The sequence below is a fragment of the Mus musculus genome, chromosome 6 (genome assembly GCF_000001635.26).
Source record: "Mus musculus strain C57BL/6J chromosome 6, GRCm38.p6 C57BL/6J".
Classification (NCBI taxonomy): Eukaryota; Metazoa; Chordata; class Mammalia; order Rodentia; family Muridae; genus Mus; species Mus musculus.
In genome coordinates, this window is record NC_000072.6 from 29,392,240 (window position 1) to 29,407,511 (window position 15,272).

The window sequence follows — 15,272 nt, forward strand, 5'->3', positions numbered from 1 at the left end:
GCTACACAGCTGCTTAGCTATACAGTGAGACCCTGTCTCCAAAGAGTGAGGGTGAAGAAAAATGTACAAGGAGACTACTAGCATATGCAGCTTTTGCACCACTGGGAGACAGGAAATAAAGAAGATAAATAAATCCACAATCAGTGGCATTTAATTGGCACCGCTACTTTACAGACTAACTTAGCAACACCTCTACTTTACAGACTAACTTAGCAACACCTCTACTTTACAGACTAACTTAGCAACAGTTAGTAAATTTAGAGGCACCTATTCCTTGTCCCAGAAATTCCCCTCTAGTTACTTGCCCTTGGAATGTCTGCCACAAGGGCCGGGAAGGCATATATAGAATTGCCAGTTGCAGCATTTACTTTGTTATAGAAAACTGCAAGGAGCCCAGATGCTCACTAGAGGATGAACAGAACTATGTAAAACACGGTGGATACGTAAAACTTTAAGGCTAGCTGATGAAAGTGGATTATGTAACACTTGACGGATGTTGAAACCACACAAATCAAAATTATGTAATTTTTTGTGACTTATATACATATAAAGTACAGCTTTCAAACCATGGGATTGTTCCTAGTGGTCAGGGTTGGGTTTTCGATATTTTAGGCTTCTACTTCAAATAAAGGCTGACACAGATTTGCAAAGTAGCAAGGAAATTTTATTCAAAAGGAAAGTAAACAGTATAAAGCAGGGAGAGACACAGAGTAGGGATCAGGGGTACACAGGGGTGAGAAACCGTTCACAGGCTCCAGTTATGACAGGAGGCATCTTGTTATGGTGTTCAAGAAAAGAAGTTTGGTTACTGAAGTGTATAAAGTTGTTCTCTCTTTTGATTAATAAATTAAGTCATATAATTATTTCTCACACATCTCCAATTTTAACCATTATACATAGGCTTAAGATGGCAATCAAGGAATTCTCCTTCAACGTTTACTCAGCGACACAGTTTTATCTTTATGTGGGCACACACCCCAAAACCATTTCAGGTTGGATCTGTTCTTCTGCTCTTTCTAATCAGATGCATTGGGAATATATTTGTCTTTTTAAAAAAATATTATTATTGTAAGCCTAGCCCTCAATGGCTGAAACATCTCTCCAACCTCTTTGGGAATACATTTGAATAAAAAAAAAAACTTGATAATTGTTAGAGATGAAGAAATTGAAACTATTGTTCAAAGAGTAGTGTACACGTAGCCTGATGTAGGCAGGGGCCTGAGGTGTGTGTTGTTTGAGGAGGGTTGTGTATACATTTACACACAGGTAAAGGCACTAGGCTGCCAAGGGCATCATTACAAGACAGAGGGAGTGTGCATAACTAAACCCAAACAGGGCCCCAAGTCGCTACACTATTCCCTGTCCTAACCTACTTCAAATTTGAATCAAATTTGGCCTGATATTAATTGTCCTGGAGAGATGGCTTAGTGAATAAGAGCACTGGCTGCTCTTCCAGAAGACCTGGGTTTGAGTCCCAGAATCCACATGGCAACTCACAATCATCTGTAACTCCCACTCCCAGGGGTCCAACGCCCTCTTCAGTCTCTTTGCACACTTCACACACGTGGTGCACAGATATAAATGCAGGCAAAATGCCAGCACATATGCAAATAAGTCATCTTGGAAATATAGTTGTAAAAAAGTAACATTACTGCTGGGAGAGGGAAAGTCAGTTTCCTTAAATGATCATAGCCCCCCAGGTGGGTGGTCCATACTCCAGGGCAGGCCCTGCTCCCAGGGTAGGAGGACAATACAAACTGGACTCCATTTAAAAAGAAAAGAAAAGAAATACAAGAAGACAACTCAAAGCTGGGGGTAGGGGAGTGAGGTGATGGTGAAGAGGGTGGGTGTGGGAGGAGTGGGGACTCAAATGCCTTCATAAAATTCTCAAAGAATTAGTGCAAATGTAAAATTTGTTTCAAAGTAAGATATAAACATGGCTGGGGATGTAGCAAGGCAGCAGAGCAGTTGTCTACTAGGCAAAAGGTCTGAGGTTCAATCCCCAGCATTGCAAGAAGAAAAAGATCTGAGCAGTCTGGTGTGCACAGGAGTGTTACACTAGTCTTTGGACTTTACTTTTCTGTATGTTGCAAATGCTCCTTTTAAAAATGCTTTAATGGTTACTCTGAGCGTCTAGAAATAAGGGTAAAGGGGGATAAATGGCTGCATCAGTCCTCAGAGGGGATGATCTCCTGGGATGGGATTGGGGGTAAGGCTGAGTCTTAAACCCTGGGGTTACAGGAGGATTAACCCAGATCATCCCTCTCAGCTGATCACCTGGGGGACACACCTGCCATGCCTGCCCTTCAGACACATCCCTGACAGCCCTGCCCCCCATAGCTGCTAAGCTCTTTCTTCCCTTCTGCTCCCTAACTTCACCCTCATCTCAACCCCATGCTGATCTGAATAGGGTTTGCCTCCCACTAATAGACTGGTTCTAGTCTCCCTTGAGCATTCCCTGAGATCAATGGTGAGTGATGGATCACCTGCACCCAGGAACCAGCTTAGTCCTAATGCTCAAGATCCAGGCTCTCCTAGAGAGAGCTCTGACTCCTGAATGTCACAACTGACCATGGCGACTGTCTTTCTGTTCACCCACTGCCAACTGCTAGCCTGACCTGCTGCTGAGACAGAACTGGAGGCTGCTGCGCTGGGCAGAACCACTGAGCTTCCAGAACACTTCCCTTTAGCTCCCCCCATGAGAGCTCATTTCATCATCTCTAAATATTGTACCTTGCTACCCAAGTCTGGCTTGATGATCTGCAAAATAGTAAGCTTGCCCGGAAGCTCTTCTCTGTGGCTGGATCACTGTAGCCATGGGTCTAAAGTGGGAGCTTGACCTCTGGGGAGAAGGTGAAAACAAATAATTCTTCATTTTTCTGATTATCAGGCTGGGGGTCGGGGGGAGGAATTACTACTGACTTCTGGACTTTTTTGTTTTGTTGGTTTTTGGTTTTTGAGACAGGGTTTCTCTGTGTAGCCTTGGCTGTCCTGGAACTAACTCGGTAGACCAGGCTGGCTTCTAAATCATATAGATCCGCCTGCCTCTGACTCCCAGGTGCTGGGATTAAAGGTGTGAGCCATCACTGCCTGGCAGACATCATTGTTAATAGGGAACGTGAGTTTAAATTCATGAGTTAAAAATCTGGGATAAATGATGAAGGCGTTGTTAACTTAGTCGGAAGCTCCATGTTACTCATTTACTCCATGAGTCAGGTACTTTGATACTGAAGATACAAAGATAACTAGGATACTTCCCAACCTTAACAGCAGGCAATACTCTGATGCTGCCCAGAGGGTCAGAAGAGCACAGCAGGAGAGTCTAAAAAAAGGAAGGGATGGGGTGTCTGGAGAGTAACTCTCAACACAATGCTGAAATTACTGATAAGCCTGAGATGTGCAGGGAATTGCTTCATTCCTGAGGAACATGGAGGGCTTGAGAGCCCAGTAGCCTGGGGAGTTGAACCCAGCCAAGCCATGCCCAAACTTTAGGAGTGAGAATACATGAGAAAGAACTGGTGTGAGGTACCAAGCTTAGAAATCTCTCCACGATTATAACTCGGGGAGCAGATTCCTGAGTATCCACTTCTGACCTAAATGAGACCTGCTGAGATGTCAAATCTGCCTCAAGACCAAGTTCATCTCTTGAATAAATAGATGAAAAGTTGAAAAAAAGCTTCGTGGTTTCCCACATTTCTTGTTACAGGGAACATCAATGATGCCCACACTGCACAGGTCACAGAGGGCGTGGCTCAAAGGGCTGGGAAGAAAGAGGGACTTGGTACACTGGGAGGAGAGCTCTGGCTGGGTGGGATTTCGGGGAAAGCAGTGATGTACCACCACCTAGCACTTGGCACATGCAGGTCTCAACTATCCGCCAGCCCTGCAGTAGCTCTGGGGCGCTTGAGGCTACCCGGAGGGATGGGTTCTGTGGACTGCGGGGATGGGGACGCTGGCTCTGTGTGGGAACCAAGGAAGTGCGCGTGTGTTTGCGCATCTGCAGGAAACAGTCCATCCCCCCCCACCCCCACCCCCCCCCCGGTTCTATCATCCGTCAAGACTAGCCCCTGAGGTCCCTAGGCGTGGCGGACCCAGGGTGGGTTCTGCAGCCAGAACCAAGCCATGCTAGCACTCCTTGGGCGCATCCTCAAGACCCGGTAGCTCACGTCCGCTTTTCAGGCGCAGCAGACCTGAAGCTGCCTCGGACGAGCCTGGGGCACTTTAGTGACGTGTTTTGAACCTCTTTTGCTGGTCCTCACTGGGTCTGGAGCCGGGGACTGGGGGAGGGTTTCCGGGCGGCCACAGGCGGGCACTCGCGTCAGGTGGCCAGGCCAGGCCCCGCCCTCTCGGCCCGCCCTCTCTCCTCCCTGCGCACCGGGCTCCCGGTCCCCGGCCCGGAGGCTGCGGCTTCTGCTCGGGAGGCGGCGGCGGCGGCGGGAGCAGCCATGGAGGCAGGCGGCGGGGCCGGCGCGGGAGCCGCGGGCTGGAGCTGCCCTGGCCCAGGTCAGAGCGGCCTCTCTCTCAGCTCCCTATGCTCCTTCCCCCTACGGCTCTCCTTCCTTCTGACCCCCAGGTGCTCCTGGTACTGAGTCGGCTCCCTTCACCCTGGCCTCCACCGGATACTGCTCTCCATCTTTCGACCTGGGTTGTCCCTTCCCAGCGGTCACTCCCCAAGCGCTCCCCAGTTAGTCTCTCCAGCCCGATTGTGTTTCCAGCTCACGAGGGGGGCGGGGGAGTTGTCTCTAGAGCCTGCACCCTTCTAGTTCATCAAAGCTCTTGACCACCGGGAGAGGGTGGGGTGGGCGAGGTTTGGTGAGGGAGGGAAGGGGAGAGAAAGAGAAACGGCCTAGTTTAGAGCCCCTTCTCTCCTCTCCTGAGCCGGCCACCCCTCCCTTCTCTGCTTTGCTATATAGGATCCTCCCAAAACCTTCTTTCCTAGTTCCCACCCTACCCCTCTTCTTATGCCCCAAGCTAAACAAACACTCACCCTCTTCTGTCTGAGCGAGGGAGAGGAGCCGGGAACAGGGGTGCTGAGGTTGGGCCGCGCCGGACTGGGGTCCCCTCCATAGGCATGAGAGGTGGCTGAGGGAATAGAATCACAGAGCTGGGCAGAGTGAGTCAGGCTTCTCCAGTGTGATTGCAAATTCCGGGGCTCCCATATAAGAATGCACGTCCCTTTCTTTCCCCTCAGCCCCAGGCCCCTCTATTCCTACAGTTCTTACTTTCTCCCGGCTCACAGGACCCACAGTAACCACTTTAGGCTCCTATGAGGTATCTGAGGGTTGTGAGAGGAAGAAAGGCCAACGCTGGGGGTCTCTGGAGCGCCGTGGGATGCAAGCTATGGACGGTGAGTTTTCTGAAAAAGGCTTTCTATCGCCCTACTCCGTAGCTCCCTTCTTCCTTCCCTGACCCCAGAACTCTGAGCCAGAACAGGGCCCTCCCCTCACTTCATCTCAGGCCCCTCCTCCCTGGTGGCTGAGCTCCAAGCCTCCCCTGGGCTCAGGCATTGTGGGAAGTTTGGGCACATCCCTTTGGGGCGCCAATCACCCAGCTAACCAGGTTGTGTGTCCCGGGAAGCTGCCAGACAGAGAGAGGCCCTGCTCAACCCAGCCTGGAAACAGGCTTTCGGCAGGGGGCTTGTTCTTCTCACTGCCTGCTGACCCAGATCCCAAGCTGTCTCTTATTTTTAAAAGCCAGGACATGGGCATGAGAACTGTCTATCTGATGCCACCACCGTCAACTCTGAATGGAACCCTGCAGCTTTAGTAAGAACGTGCTTAGGAGAGGGCTAGATGGAGTCTATTTCCCAACAGCACTCGCGTGTAACAGGGCAGGCAGTACCAACACATTATCCAGGACTTCTTGTGAAGTGTCCCCAGGCCCCTCTGTAGTTCAGCACAGGCCTTCCCTAGAGACTAGATGACATAAGGGGTCTCAGATGAACCGTATGCTGTTGGTGTTAGAAAAGGGAAGGAAGGCCAGAGACCCAGGATTAAAAACAAAGCAATCCCTACCAAGACAAGATTGCATTGCAGTGAAGAAGAAGAAGGAGAAAAAAAAGGTGTTCAGGAGTCTGAACATGAGGACCAGTACCAAATTAGTTTTTCAAATGTGTCAACAGGACTGGAGAGATGGCTTAGCAATTGATCAGTTCCCGGCACCCACATCGCAGCCCACAGCTGTCTGTGACTCCAGTCTTAGAAGCTCTAATACCCTCTTCTGACCTGAAAGGGCATTGCCCTCCCATGATGGACAGACACACATGCAGGGAGAGCACCCGTATGCAGTAAATAAATAAATGAGTGGTTTAGAAGAGTGTGTTAAGATGGCAGACTTTCTTTGAGATGAGTTCAGCCTGACAACTCTCAACATCAACTTGGGTCAGAAGGAAAGAGATGATCCTTGTGGTACCCAACAGGGAAACAACAGGTGTAGAAAAACCTCAAAAAGATATTTGACAACATGCATTTGAAAGGGTTCCAAAATGGATGCAGTAAACAACTCCGCCTAATGTTTCCTCTTCTATCTACAGACCAAGCCAGTGTTTTCTTATTATGAAACGGCTAATACCTTGCAAGCCACCTAGGTTGTTTTTCCCCCAAGCTTGCTTCATTTGGCCTACATAAACAGCTGGTGTCTGAATGTCTGAATCCTTTCTTAACTCCTTGTCCTACTACCCAGAGTTCAGACTACTAGAGCCAGGTGTCCTCATGCAAGCTTCTTGTAGCTGAGCCAGCACAAGGCTGCTGGACAGGCAGGAGACGTCCAATATTAGGCGTTTGGAAGCTGGAGAAGGTGCATCCAAATTTGACCTACCAGAGCCTGACCATGAGTTAGGTTCTACCCAGGGAACCTCGGGGGACACCAGGTGACACTACTCTGCAGACCAGGCCCTGGGGAGGTAAGGTGCAGGGTTCTAGATTGGGCACTGACTGTGTGGTGGGATGGTTGTCTCTCCTAGGGGAGGTGTTACTTCCAGCTCTATATGAGGAAGAGGAGGAGGAAGAGGAGGAAGAGGAAGAGGTCGAAGAAGAGCAAGTAGAGAAAGGAGGCAGTTTGGGCTCCCTTTCAATGGGCAAGCATCGGGGCCTGAGCCTGACAGAGACAGAGCTGGAGGAGCTGAGGGCCCAGGTGCTGCAGCTGGTGGCAGAGCTGGAGGAGACCCGTGAGCTTGCTGGGCAGCATGAAGATGACTCCCTGGAGCTTCAGGGTGAGCACCCGTGACAGGGCACAGGGCTTGGGCCCAAAGGCTCCGTGCTTCCCCGGTTCCAAACCAGATGTTCCTCTCACTGCAGGGCTCCTGGAGGATGAGCGGCTGGCCAGTGCCCAGCAAGCAGAAGTATTCACCAAGCAGATTCAGCAGCTCCAAGGTAACTGCCCCCCAAGTCTAGACAGAGGGAAGTGGCCACCCTAATCAATCACACCTAACTCAGAACCTTTCCTCTCTCCTTTTCTTTTTTTCCTCGCCCCCCCCCCCCTCTTCTCCTCTCCCTCTGCTCTCTTCTTTCCTTAATTTCCCATCTTTACCTATCTACATGGCGATCCCAACATCCTCTCTCTCGCCTTCCTATCTTTTCATCTTCTCTCTCGGGTTCATCCTTTCCCTCTCTTCTTCCTAGTCTCCTCCCTCACCCACATGCCTGTTTACTTTGTTCTGCCCAGGGCCAGGGATGTATAATCAAGGTTGAGTTCCAGGCTGTATTTCTCTTTCTAGTCCCCACCAAGAGCACCGCAGGGACCCCCTGGAGAACACTCCAGAGTCTTTGAAGGAAACAGATGCAATCCTGAGTTTGTGCTTCCCAACTCCTCTATTTCAAAGTCCAGGTGTCCTTTTGTCTTGGGAAGCAGTGAGGCAGCGTCCCATATCCCACTGCACTGCCAAATAAAGAGCGAGCTTTTGTTACTTCTGTGGGCTTCCGGAAGGTTTTGAGGCTCTGCCCTAGAAAACAGCAGGGACTCTGTAGGGAGAGCTGAGATCAAGCCAAATACAAAATATAGATGGAGGAAAAAAAGGTCTGGAAGCTGTCCTGGAGAGAGCAAGCGAACGGAACATATAAGAGGAGGAGCAGAAGGGAAGGGTACGGCATGTAAGCAAAGGGAGATGCAGGAAATGTGGAGAAGAGAAGAGAAATGGCAGACACAGCACGGGGGCGGGAGGAGTGTGGGTGTTGGCTTCACATTGTCTGAGCACCTGGACTTAGCTTTACCATGTACAAACTTCATTACCTTGGGTAGGTCACGTATCACTCAGAGTCTCAGTATCTTCTCTGTAAAACAGGCCTCACTCATTTGTCTGCCAAATACGTCAAAGGACCAACAAAGAACACAATTGTCCAAATCCCTGAAGAGTAGACTCCACATCTGGGCAGGGGTGGTACAGGCCAGTAATCCCAGTATGTGGGAAGTAAAAGCAAGAACATCAGGAATTTGATGCCGTCCTTGGCTACATACTGAGTTCAAGGCTATCTGGGTTTCATGAGACCCCGTGTCATGAAAAATAAATTCTAAAGGAAAGCATAATAATACAAGTTCAGGTATTAATAAAGGCAACACAGGTATGAATATAATATTCAGTATAAATATGTGATATCGATAAGTTAATTTTTTTTTACCAGTAAAATGAGCCACCTCAAGCCAGATTAGATTATATTAAATGCAGGTTTATTGGGAAGCTGCTTTCAGGTGAGTTCACTGACCCCAAGGACTAAAGCCAAGGGAGTCGCCATGGGAAGGAGAGAGAGGTGAAGAGAAAAAGAAAGAAAGTAAAAGTATGCGCAGAGACTGAAGAGAAGAAGAAGAGAAAAGGAGATCAAAATGTCTGGAATATATAAGGAGGAGCCTCTCGGGGAAGGGCAGCCCAGCCCCTGGGCTAGAAAGTTCAGGGTTGGGGGCAGGGTATGCCAGGTAGGGGCTGAGAGATGCTGGGAGAACCTGGAGGCTAGGTCTGCTTTGGTATGGAAGATATGTCCTTCTCCCAGGACAGATACATGGATAGGGATGAGGTAGGAGTTAGTTAGGTGATGAAAAGCCTTCAAGAAGGGGGTGCTTCCGTTGCGTAATGGGAAGAATCCAACCATTCAAAATCTGATGGACAGACCTACTAGACAGAAGAACGGCAACAGCAAGGTCCGGAGATGAGAATGAGCTTCATGGGTGAGGGGACCAGAACCAAGGTCATTTCAAAGTTCATGGGAAGGTCCCTTGTAGGAGTACGTTCCAAGAAGAAGGCAGAGGTCTGCTTAGGGTGGGTAGGCCTTTTAGGTCAGCTGACAGAGCTAGCTTTCATCATAGGAAAGGAGATGCTACAAGAGGCTGGAATGACTGATACGATCTACATTTTTAGTTAGCTCTTTGCCTTTTTCCCCCCGTGGTGGGGGTTGAATCCAAGGCTTTTGCCAGGTGCTGACCACTGAGCAACATCCTTAAACCTTTGCTTTCCCTTTGCAAGAGAGTACTTTAGAATCCAGGAGGAAGAAATGGCGTTAGGCATGCTAGTAGGTCCATTTAACTGACTGCTTTCTTTTTTTTTTTTTTTTTTTTTTTTTTTTTTTCGAGACAGTGTTTCTCTGTGTAGTCTTGGCTGTCCTGGAACTCACTCTGTAGACCAGGCTGGCCTCGAACTCAGAAATCCACCTGCTTCTGCCTCCCAAGTGCTGGGATTAAAGGTGTGCGCCACCATGCCCAGCCTAACTGACTTTCTTGAATTAAGGCAGTAGAAATGGAGATGGTTGGGAGCATATTTTGAATGTGGTCCCTTCATGACTTTGCCAGGAGAAACTGGGTAAATACTGATATCTAGTGGGATGTCGAAGGGAAAGCTTGGTAAGAAATTTGCTTGCGAACTAGAGAAGCCATTTAAAAGTTTTTTGGCTGGATGGGTTTGTTTGATGTCCAAGTGAGTATGTGAAGGAGCCATTTGCGTGTATGATCTAGAACTGGGGGTGAAACAAGGGCTGAAAATGAGCTTTGGTAATTATTAACAAGCAGACAGCATCATCTATGGGAGATGGACATTCGTTCAGTCACACCAAGAGATACCAGAGGGGAGAGAAAGAGACACTCCTAAGTAGGGGCCCAAGATAGGAGGAATGGTAAAAGGAACATGACTCTGCCCTGAAAGGCAAGAGCAAAAGATGCTTCAGGGAAATGATGATCCACTGTGTGGAAAGCTGGGAAGGCAACGGAGGTGGCTGCTTGGGTCGGCAAGATGGAGAACCAGGAGCCATGGCAGAATGGACTGGGATTGGCGAGAGAGAAACGGGAGGTCAAATGGAGAACAAACTGCGTACAGATCATAGTGATAGCCATTTTAAAGAGAAATAAGGGAAGGTGAGGTGGAAAGGGTTTCGTTTTTAAGGCAAGGAACCCTTGATCTTGTTTTTATGATGAAGGAAAGGGTCCCATTGAGTCGAGCCAAGTATTAGTCTTTGCTTGGAAAAGAGGTTTTTTTTTTCTTCCCAGGATGGAGAAGTCTGAAAGTCTGAAAGAGCCAGGGAAACAGGGAAATAAGAGTTGTTGCTAGAGGTCAAGGATTCCCAGGCAGGTGAGGGACCGCGGGCATCCAACCCACTCCAAGCCCCGCCCCGCGGATGGAACCTGAGACGGGTCCTTGCGCACGCGCCTTGCCCGTTTCCGCCGAGTGGGGGCGCTCGCGGCCTCAGAGGTACCTAGTGTTCAGAGGCGGTTCCGGCCGCCAAAGCCCCCCTGGGGCGGCACCGGCCGGGAGGCGGGAGCCCCCCCTTTGGAGACCGCTTGTGGGGGGCCGCCGAGATGCAGGCCATAACCAGTAAGTGCCAAGTGTCTTCTTTGCCCCCCGAATCCTCCGCCGCGCCCCCTGAAGGCCCCAGCCCGCAGTCAACCGGCGCCAGCTCTTTGGAACCTGGTCCCTGCCTTTCCAACTCCTGGCTGGCCTATCCCATTCAGCTTCCAAGATGAGCCTGGCCCCTCGCCACCTATCACTACCCTGACTCCCATGATCTAAGAAGGCTCTTTACAGAGCCAGGTCCCGAACAGCTAGCTAGTGAGGTTTGAGGGTATGCTAGGGAGATGGAGGTTAGGCTGTGCCCCTAGAATGCCCAGGCCTGGGGTGGGGTCTTCATCATAGTGACCAGTTGACACCCCCCCCCCCCCATGCCTCTCGCTCCAACTAAGCTGAGCTGAGGATCTAGATATCACCTTGTAAATTCTTGTACTGTGGAATATATTTGTGTTGTGGGGTGTTTTAGTTGGTCTTCCCATCTCTTGGTCATAAACTTTATGAAAACAAGGAACACGCTGGTTTTATTTACTTCCTTTCAAATAGAAAGTCAGGATGTGGGGATACGGGTCAGTATGTAGCCATATGAGATGCTGGGTTCAACCTGTCCACTTATTGGCCATATACCCAAATGGGTGCTTTCTCCCTTCTTCTCTCCCTCCCGTACAGCTTGACACAGGCTGGTCTCAAACTCCTAGACTCAAGCAGTACTCTTACTTCGGCCTCTAGAGTGCTGGGACTATAGACATGTACAATGGTGCCCTTAAATGTGTCTTATAGAACGCCCATGTGCTCTTAACATGTAATGTTGCGTATACAGAAGAAACTCAGTAAAAATTGAATGAATGAGTCTCTACCTCCTACATGAATATAGTAAATTTATATTTATTGAGCTGGATTTGGGCTTAATTTCCTTGGTTAAAGGTTGAACCCAGCATCTCATGTGTGCTAGGTACTGAACTACATCCCCATGGCCTGACTTTCTGTTTGAAAGGAAGTAAATGAAACCAGCATGTTCCCTGTTTGCATAAACTTTATAGCCAAGTGAGGACAGAACGGAACACAGCCACATGTGCTACAGAGTTCAAGGCACTATATGAGCCTTGAGGATTCCTCTTAACTTTTGGAGGAGGTGGAGGAGACGTTAGAAAAAGATGGAACCTGGATGTTTGCTAGAATATGCAGGAGATGGGACATGGGGACAGCATACCTTGTAAAGTCCAGTTCTCTTCCATCCCTTAATCCTTCCCACACTTCTGAAGTCTTCTTGAAATCCATGACTTTAACTCTCCACTTCCGAGTTATTTTCACCCATTCCAAATGGGTGCCTGCATCCAGATGCGAAACTAGATATAGTGACTCATGTCTGTAATCTCATCACTCGGGAGGCTGAGTTTGAGATCAGCCTGTGCTACAGAATGAGACCCTGTCTTAAAAAGCAAAAGAGGAGAGGTAGGTGGATCTCTTGAGTTCCAGGACAGCCAGGGCTACACAGAGAAACCTATTTCAAAAAACCAAAAAAGAAACAAACTGAAACAACCTCAGATGATCCCCAGGGTTCTGACACATTTGTTTTGCATATTAAAATATAAGCACAATCCATATATAAAGTGTAGACACGTGTGAAAAATCAAGCAACACTGCTACAAGATGGAGATTAAGACACCTGTAATGTTACCCTACTCCTCTGAAGCAATTGCTCTTTTTTAAATGTATTTTCTGTGACTCTGTGAATGTGGAAACCAGGAGTCAGTGTCAAGTGTCTTCCTCACTCTTCCCCTTATGTTTTGAGACAGAGACTCTCACTAAACCAGGAGCTCCCTGCTTTAGCCAAACTGGCAAGCCAATAAGCTGCAGGGATCTGTCTCTGCCTGCTCCACATGCTGTAGTCCCAGGGTTAGGGCACCGACTCATGCCACTAGGTCTGGGTTTTATGTGGATGCCAGGGATCTGATCTCAGGCCCTTAATTAAGCTTGTATGGTAAGCCCTTTTCCCACACTTGAAGCGTCTACTCTTTATGGTTTGGGGCATAGATCTTCTTCGACTGTTTTTCTGTATCTTTAAGTATTTATGTTGTACAGTATCTGATTTGTTTTTCTTTCTCCCTAATATATCCTAAAAATCACTTTCATATTTTTCTAGCTAGTAAAAAAGGTTTCTTTTGACTTAATGTTTTTGGAGGTCTAAAAGTGGCACAGACATTGGCTTCTACTTAAGGCTCTCGGTGAGCTGTATCATGATCCCAACAGTTGATGTTGTCAACCACCATGCAGGTTATTATTCGGTGTTTTATTTTTTTTTTTAAAGATTTATTTATTTATTATATGTAAGTACACTGGAGCTGTCTTCAGACACTCCAGAAGAGGGCGTCAGATCTTGTTACAGATGGTTGTGAGCCACCATGTGGTTTCTGGGATTTGAACTCCGGACCTTCGGAAGAGCAGTCGGGTGCTCTTACCCACTGAGCCATCTCACCAGCCCTGGTGTTTTATTATTTTGTGGTGAAATTATTATTTAATTTCACCTTGAATTCTACATGTGTACTGTTTTGCATCCTGTGCTTACAGGAAGTGTGGGGCTAAGAGGAGCCTCTGGGGTCTTGTATTTCCTAAGCCCCAGGATGGATAAATGAAAATACTCTGAATTTTGTTTTTTTTTTAACTTACGAAATTTTTAGAAAGACTTAGGACACTGATAAAATACAACCTATTAGGTGCTCTGGATCTCTGGTGGGGGAAAGACTAGGTTGTCAGTGGCTTTCAGACAGCAGGTAAGACTCTCTTGAACGCTGTGTTTCCAGACTTTGCTCAGCACATTCACCTCTTGACCACCAACCTTTGGGTTTGTTTGTTTGTTTGTTTGTTTGTTTTTCAGGTGAGCTGCAACATCTACGGGAGGAGATTTCCCTGTTAGAGCATGAGAAGGAAAGCGAACTTAAAGAAATGGAGCAGGAGTTGCATTTGGCCCAAGCAGAGATCCAAAATCTACGGCAAGCTGCGGCAGACTCTGCCACTGAACATGAGAGTGACATAGCGTCCTTGCAGGATGATCTCTGCCGGTTGCAGAATGATCTCGATGACATGGAGCGCATTCGAGGGGACTATGAGATGGAGATTGCCTCGCTCCGGGCAGAAATGGAATTGAAGACTTCTGAACCATCTAATCTAAGCATCTCCGACTTCTCTGGGATACAAGGTATGCAACTTTCTGGTCTGTTCACACAGTTGAACAGAGGAGAGGACATTGTAGATAGGAAGATGGTGGAAGAGTAGTGTTAGATTACGCATTAGAAACCTCTAGAAAAAAAGATCCCCTGTGTTTACTTTGAGATTGGAGAGGAAAACTCAGCTGTTACATAACCAGTCCATGATGGTGTAAGAATTAGAGATGGACCCTGGAGATTCTTAACAGAGAGCTGCCGGGCACTGGTTGGTGTGAGTATGGGAAGGTCCACTCTGGGAAAGTGTCCAGGTCTGGGGTAGATGCAGAAGGACCTGTCACGGTAGGAAACACTTCCTGCTGCTGTGGCATCATGGCTCTTTGCCTGAACCTGTTTGGGCCTCTAGCCCAGCCTTTAAGATCCAGAATGCTAATTCTTAGCTTCATTTAGCCCTCCTGAGTAGAAACTTTGGAAGGCAGCTAATCGGAGCACAAGACAGCTGGAGAGGAAAAAAAGGTTATTTCTAGTAATGCATGCGGTACTCAAAAGCTTCGAGCCCTGTTCCAGTCTGTCTCCCAGCTCGTTGCTAGGATTCATGACATCAGAGGGTTTGCCTTTATTCTAGCCTAGATTTATGATCCAAGTATAATGGAGGCCCTATATTTGGCCAGGTCAGGCAGAGACAGTCAACAAGGAAATCAAAGAATTGCAATCTTCCCAGCCGTATGAAGCTTTTCAGAAAGAGTTGCCTTTGGCCGGGTGGTGCTAGGAAAGGGCAGTGCAGGGGAAGGGGGCAGCTAGGGATGACCTAACCTGAGTCAAAAACCTGGCTCTAGTTGGGGAGCAGGATCAACTCAGTCAAGTTACTGTCTCTCTCCAAGCTTCATCTCTATATCTGGAGTCTGAACCCTACTTGGTTGATAAATTCTTACAGCAGGATGGGACTCTGGGACAAGAAAGGGAGGCCTAAGGGAAACACAGAGGAACCTGAGTGCTATGTGGAGTTAACTAGGATGGATGGCTGCTGGCTCCTTAGTCATGGCAGATGGGCAGTGGTGAGCTAAGAGCCCACAGCTGAGGAACCAAGGGGAGAATTCTCCAAGTGGGCTTCGGACTGGCTTCTTTTGTTTTGTTAGTCTAAAACTATACTAAAATCAAAGGTTTATTTAAGCAGGAGATCTTATAAAAGGCTATTTCAAGGATTAAATGAAGGTCAAAACCATCAAGTCTTCATACACAGTTCTCATTACAGTTTCTTACTTCCCACTGTAATCTTCAGGAATCTGAGAGTATTTATTTATTTATTTATATTTATTTATTTAAGACAGGTGTCCCTACATAGCCCTGGCTGTCCT

General features: G+C 48.0%; 1 protein-coding gene across 26 annotated transcripts in view; it reads left to right on the forward strand.

Moving 5' to 3' along the window:
• Nucleotides 1-4,334: 4,334 nt before the first annotated feature.
• Nucleotides 4,335-15,272, forward strand: part of Ccdc136 (coiled-coil domain containing 136) — a 30,422-nt gene continuing 19,484 nt past the window's right edge. For 13 of the 26 annotated variants that reach the window (XM_017321566.2, XM_017321567.2, XM_017321568.2 and 10 more), the window contains exons 1-5: nucleotides 4,350-4,503; nucleotides 5,240-5,347; nucleotides 6,962-7,210; nucleotides 7,296-7,370; nucleotides 13,632-13,952. In XM_017321566.2, coding sequence (XP_017177055.1) covers nucleotides 4,446-4,503; nucleotides 5,240-5,347; nucleotides 6,962-7,210; nucleotides 7,296-7,370; nucleotides 13,632-13,952 — 811 coding nt within the window. In that variant the 5' untranslated portion in view covers nucleotides 4,350-4,445. Of the gene's footprint in view, nucleotides 4,504-5,239; nucleotides 5,348-6,686; nucleotides 6,796-6,961; nucleotides 7,211-7,295; nucleotides 7,371-10,622; nucleotides 10,787-13,631; nucleotides 13,953-15,272 lie in introns of those variants that run through there. The other 13 variants (XR_001785125.1, XM_017321565.2, XM_006505052.4 and 10 more) reach the window with 6 other exon arrangements.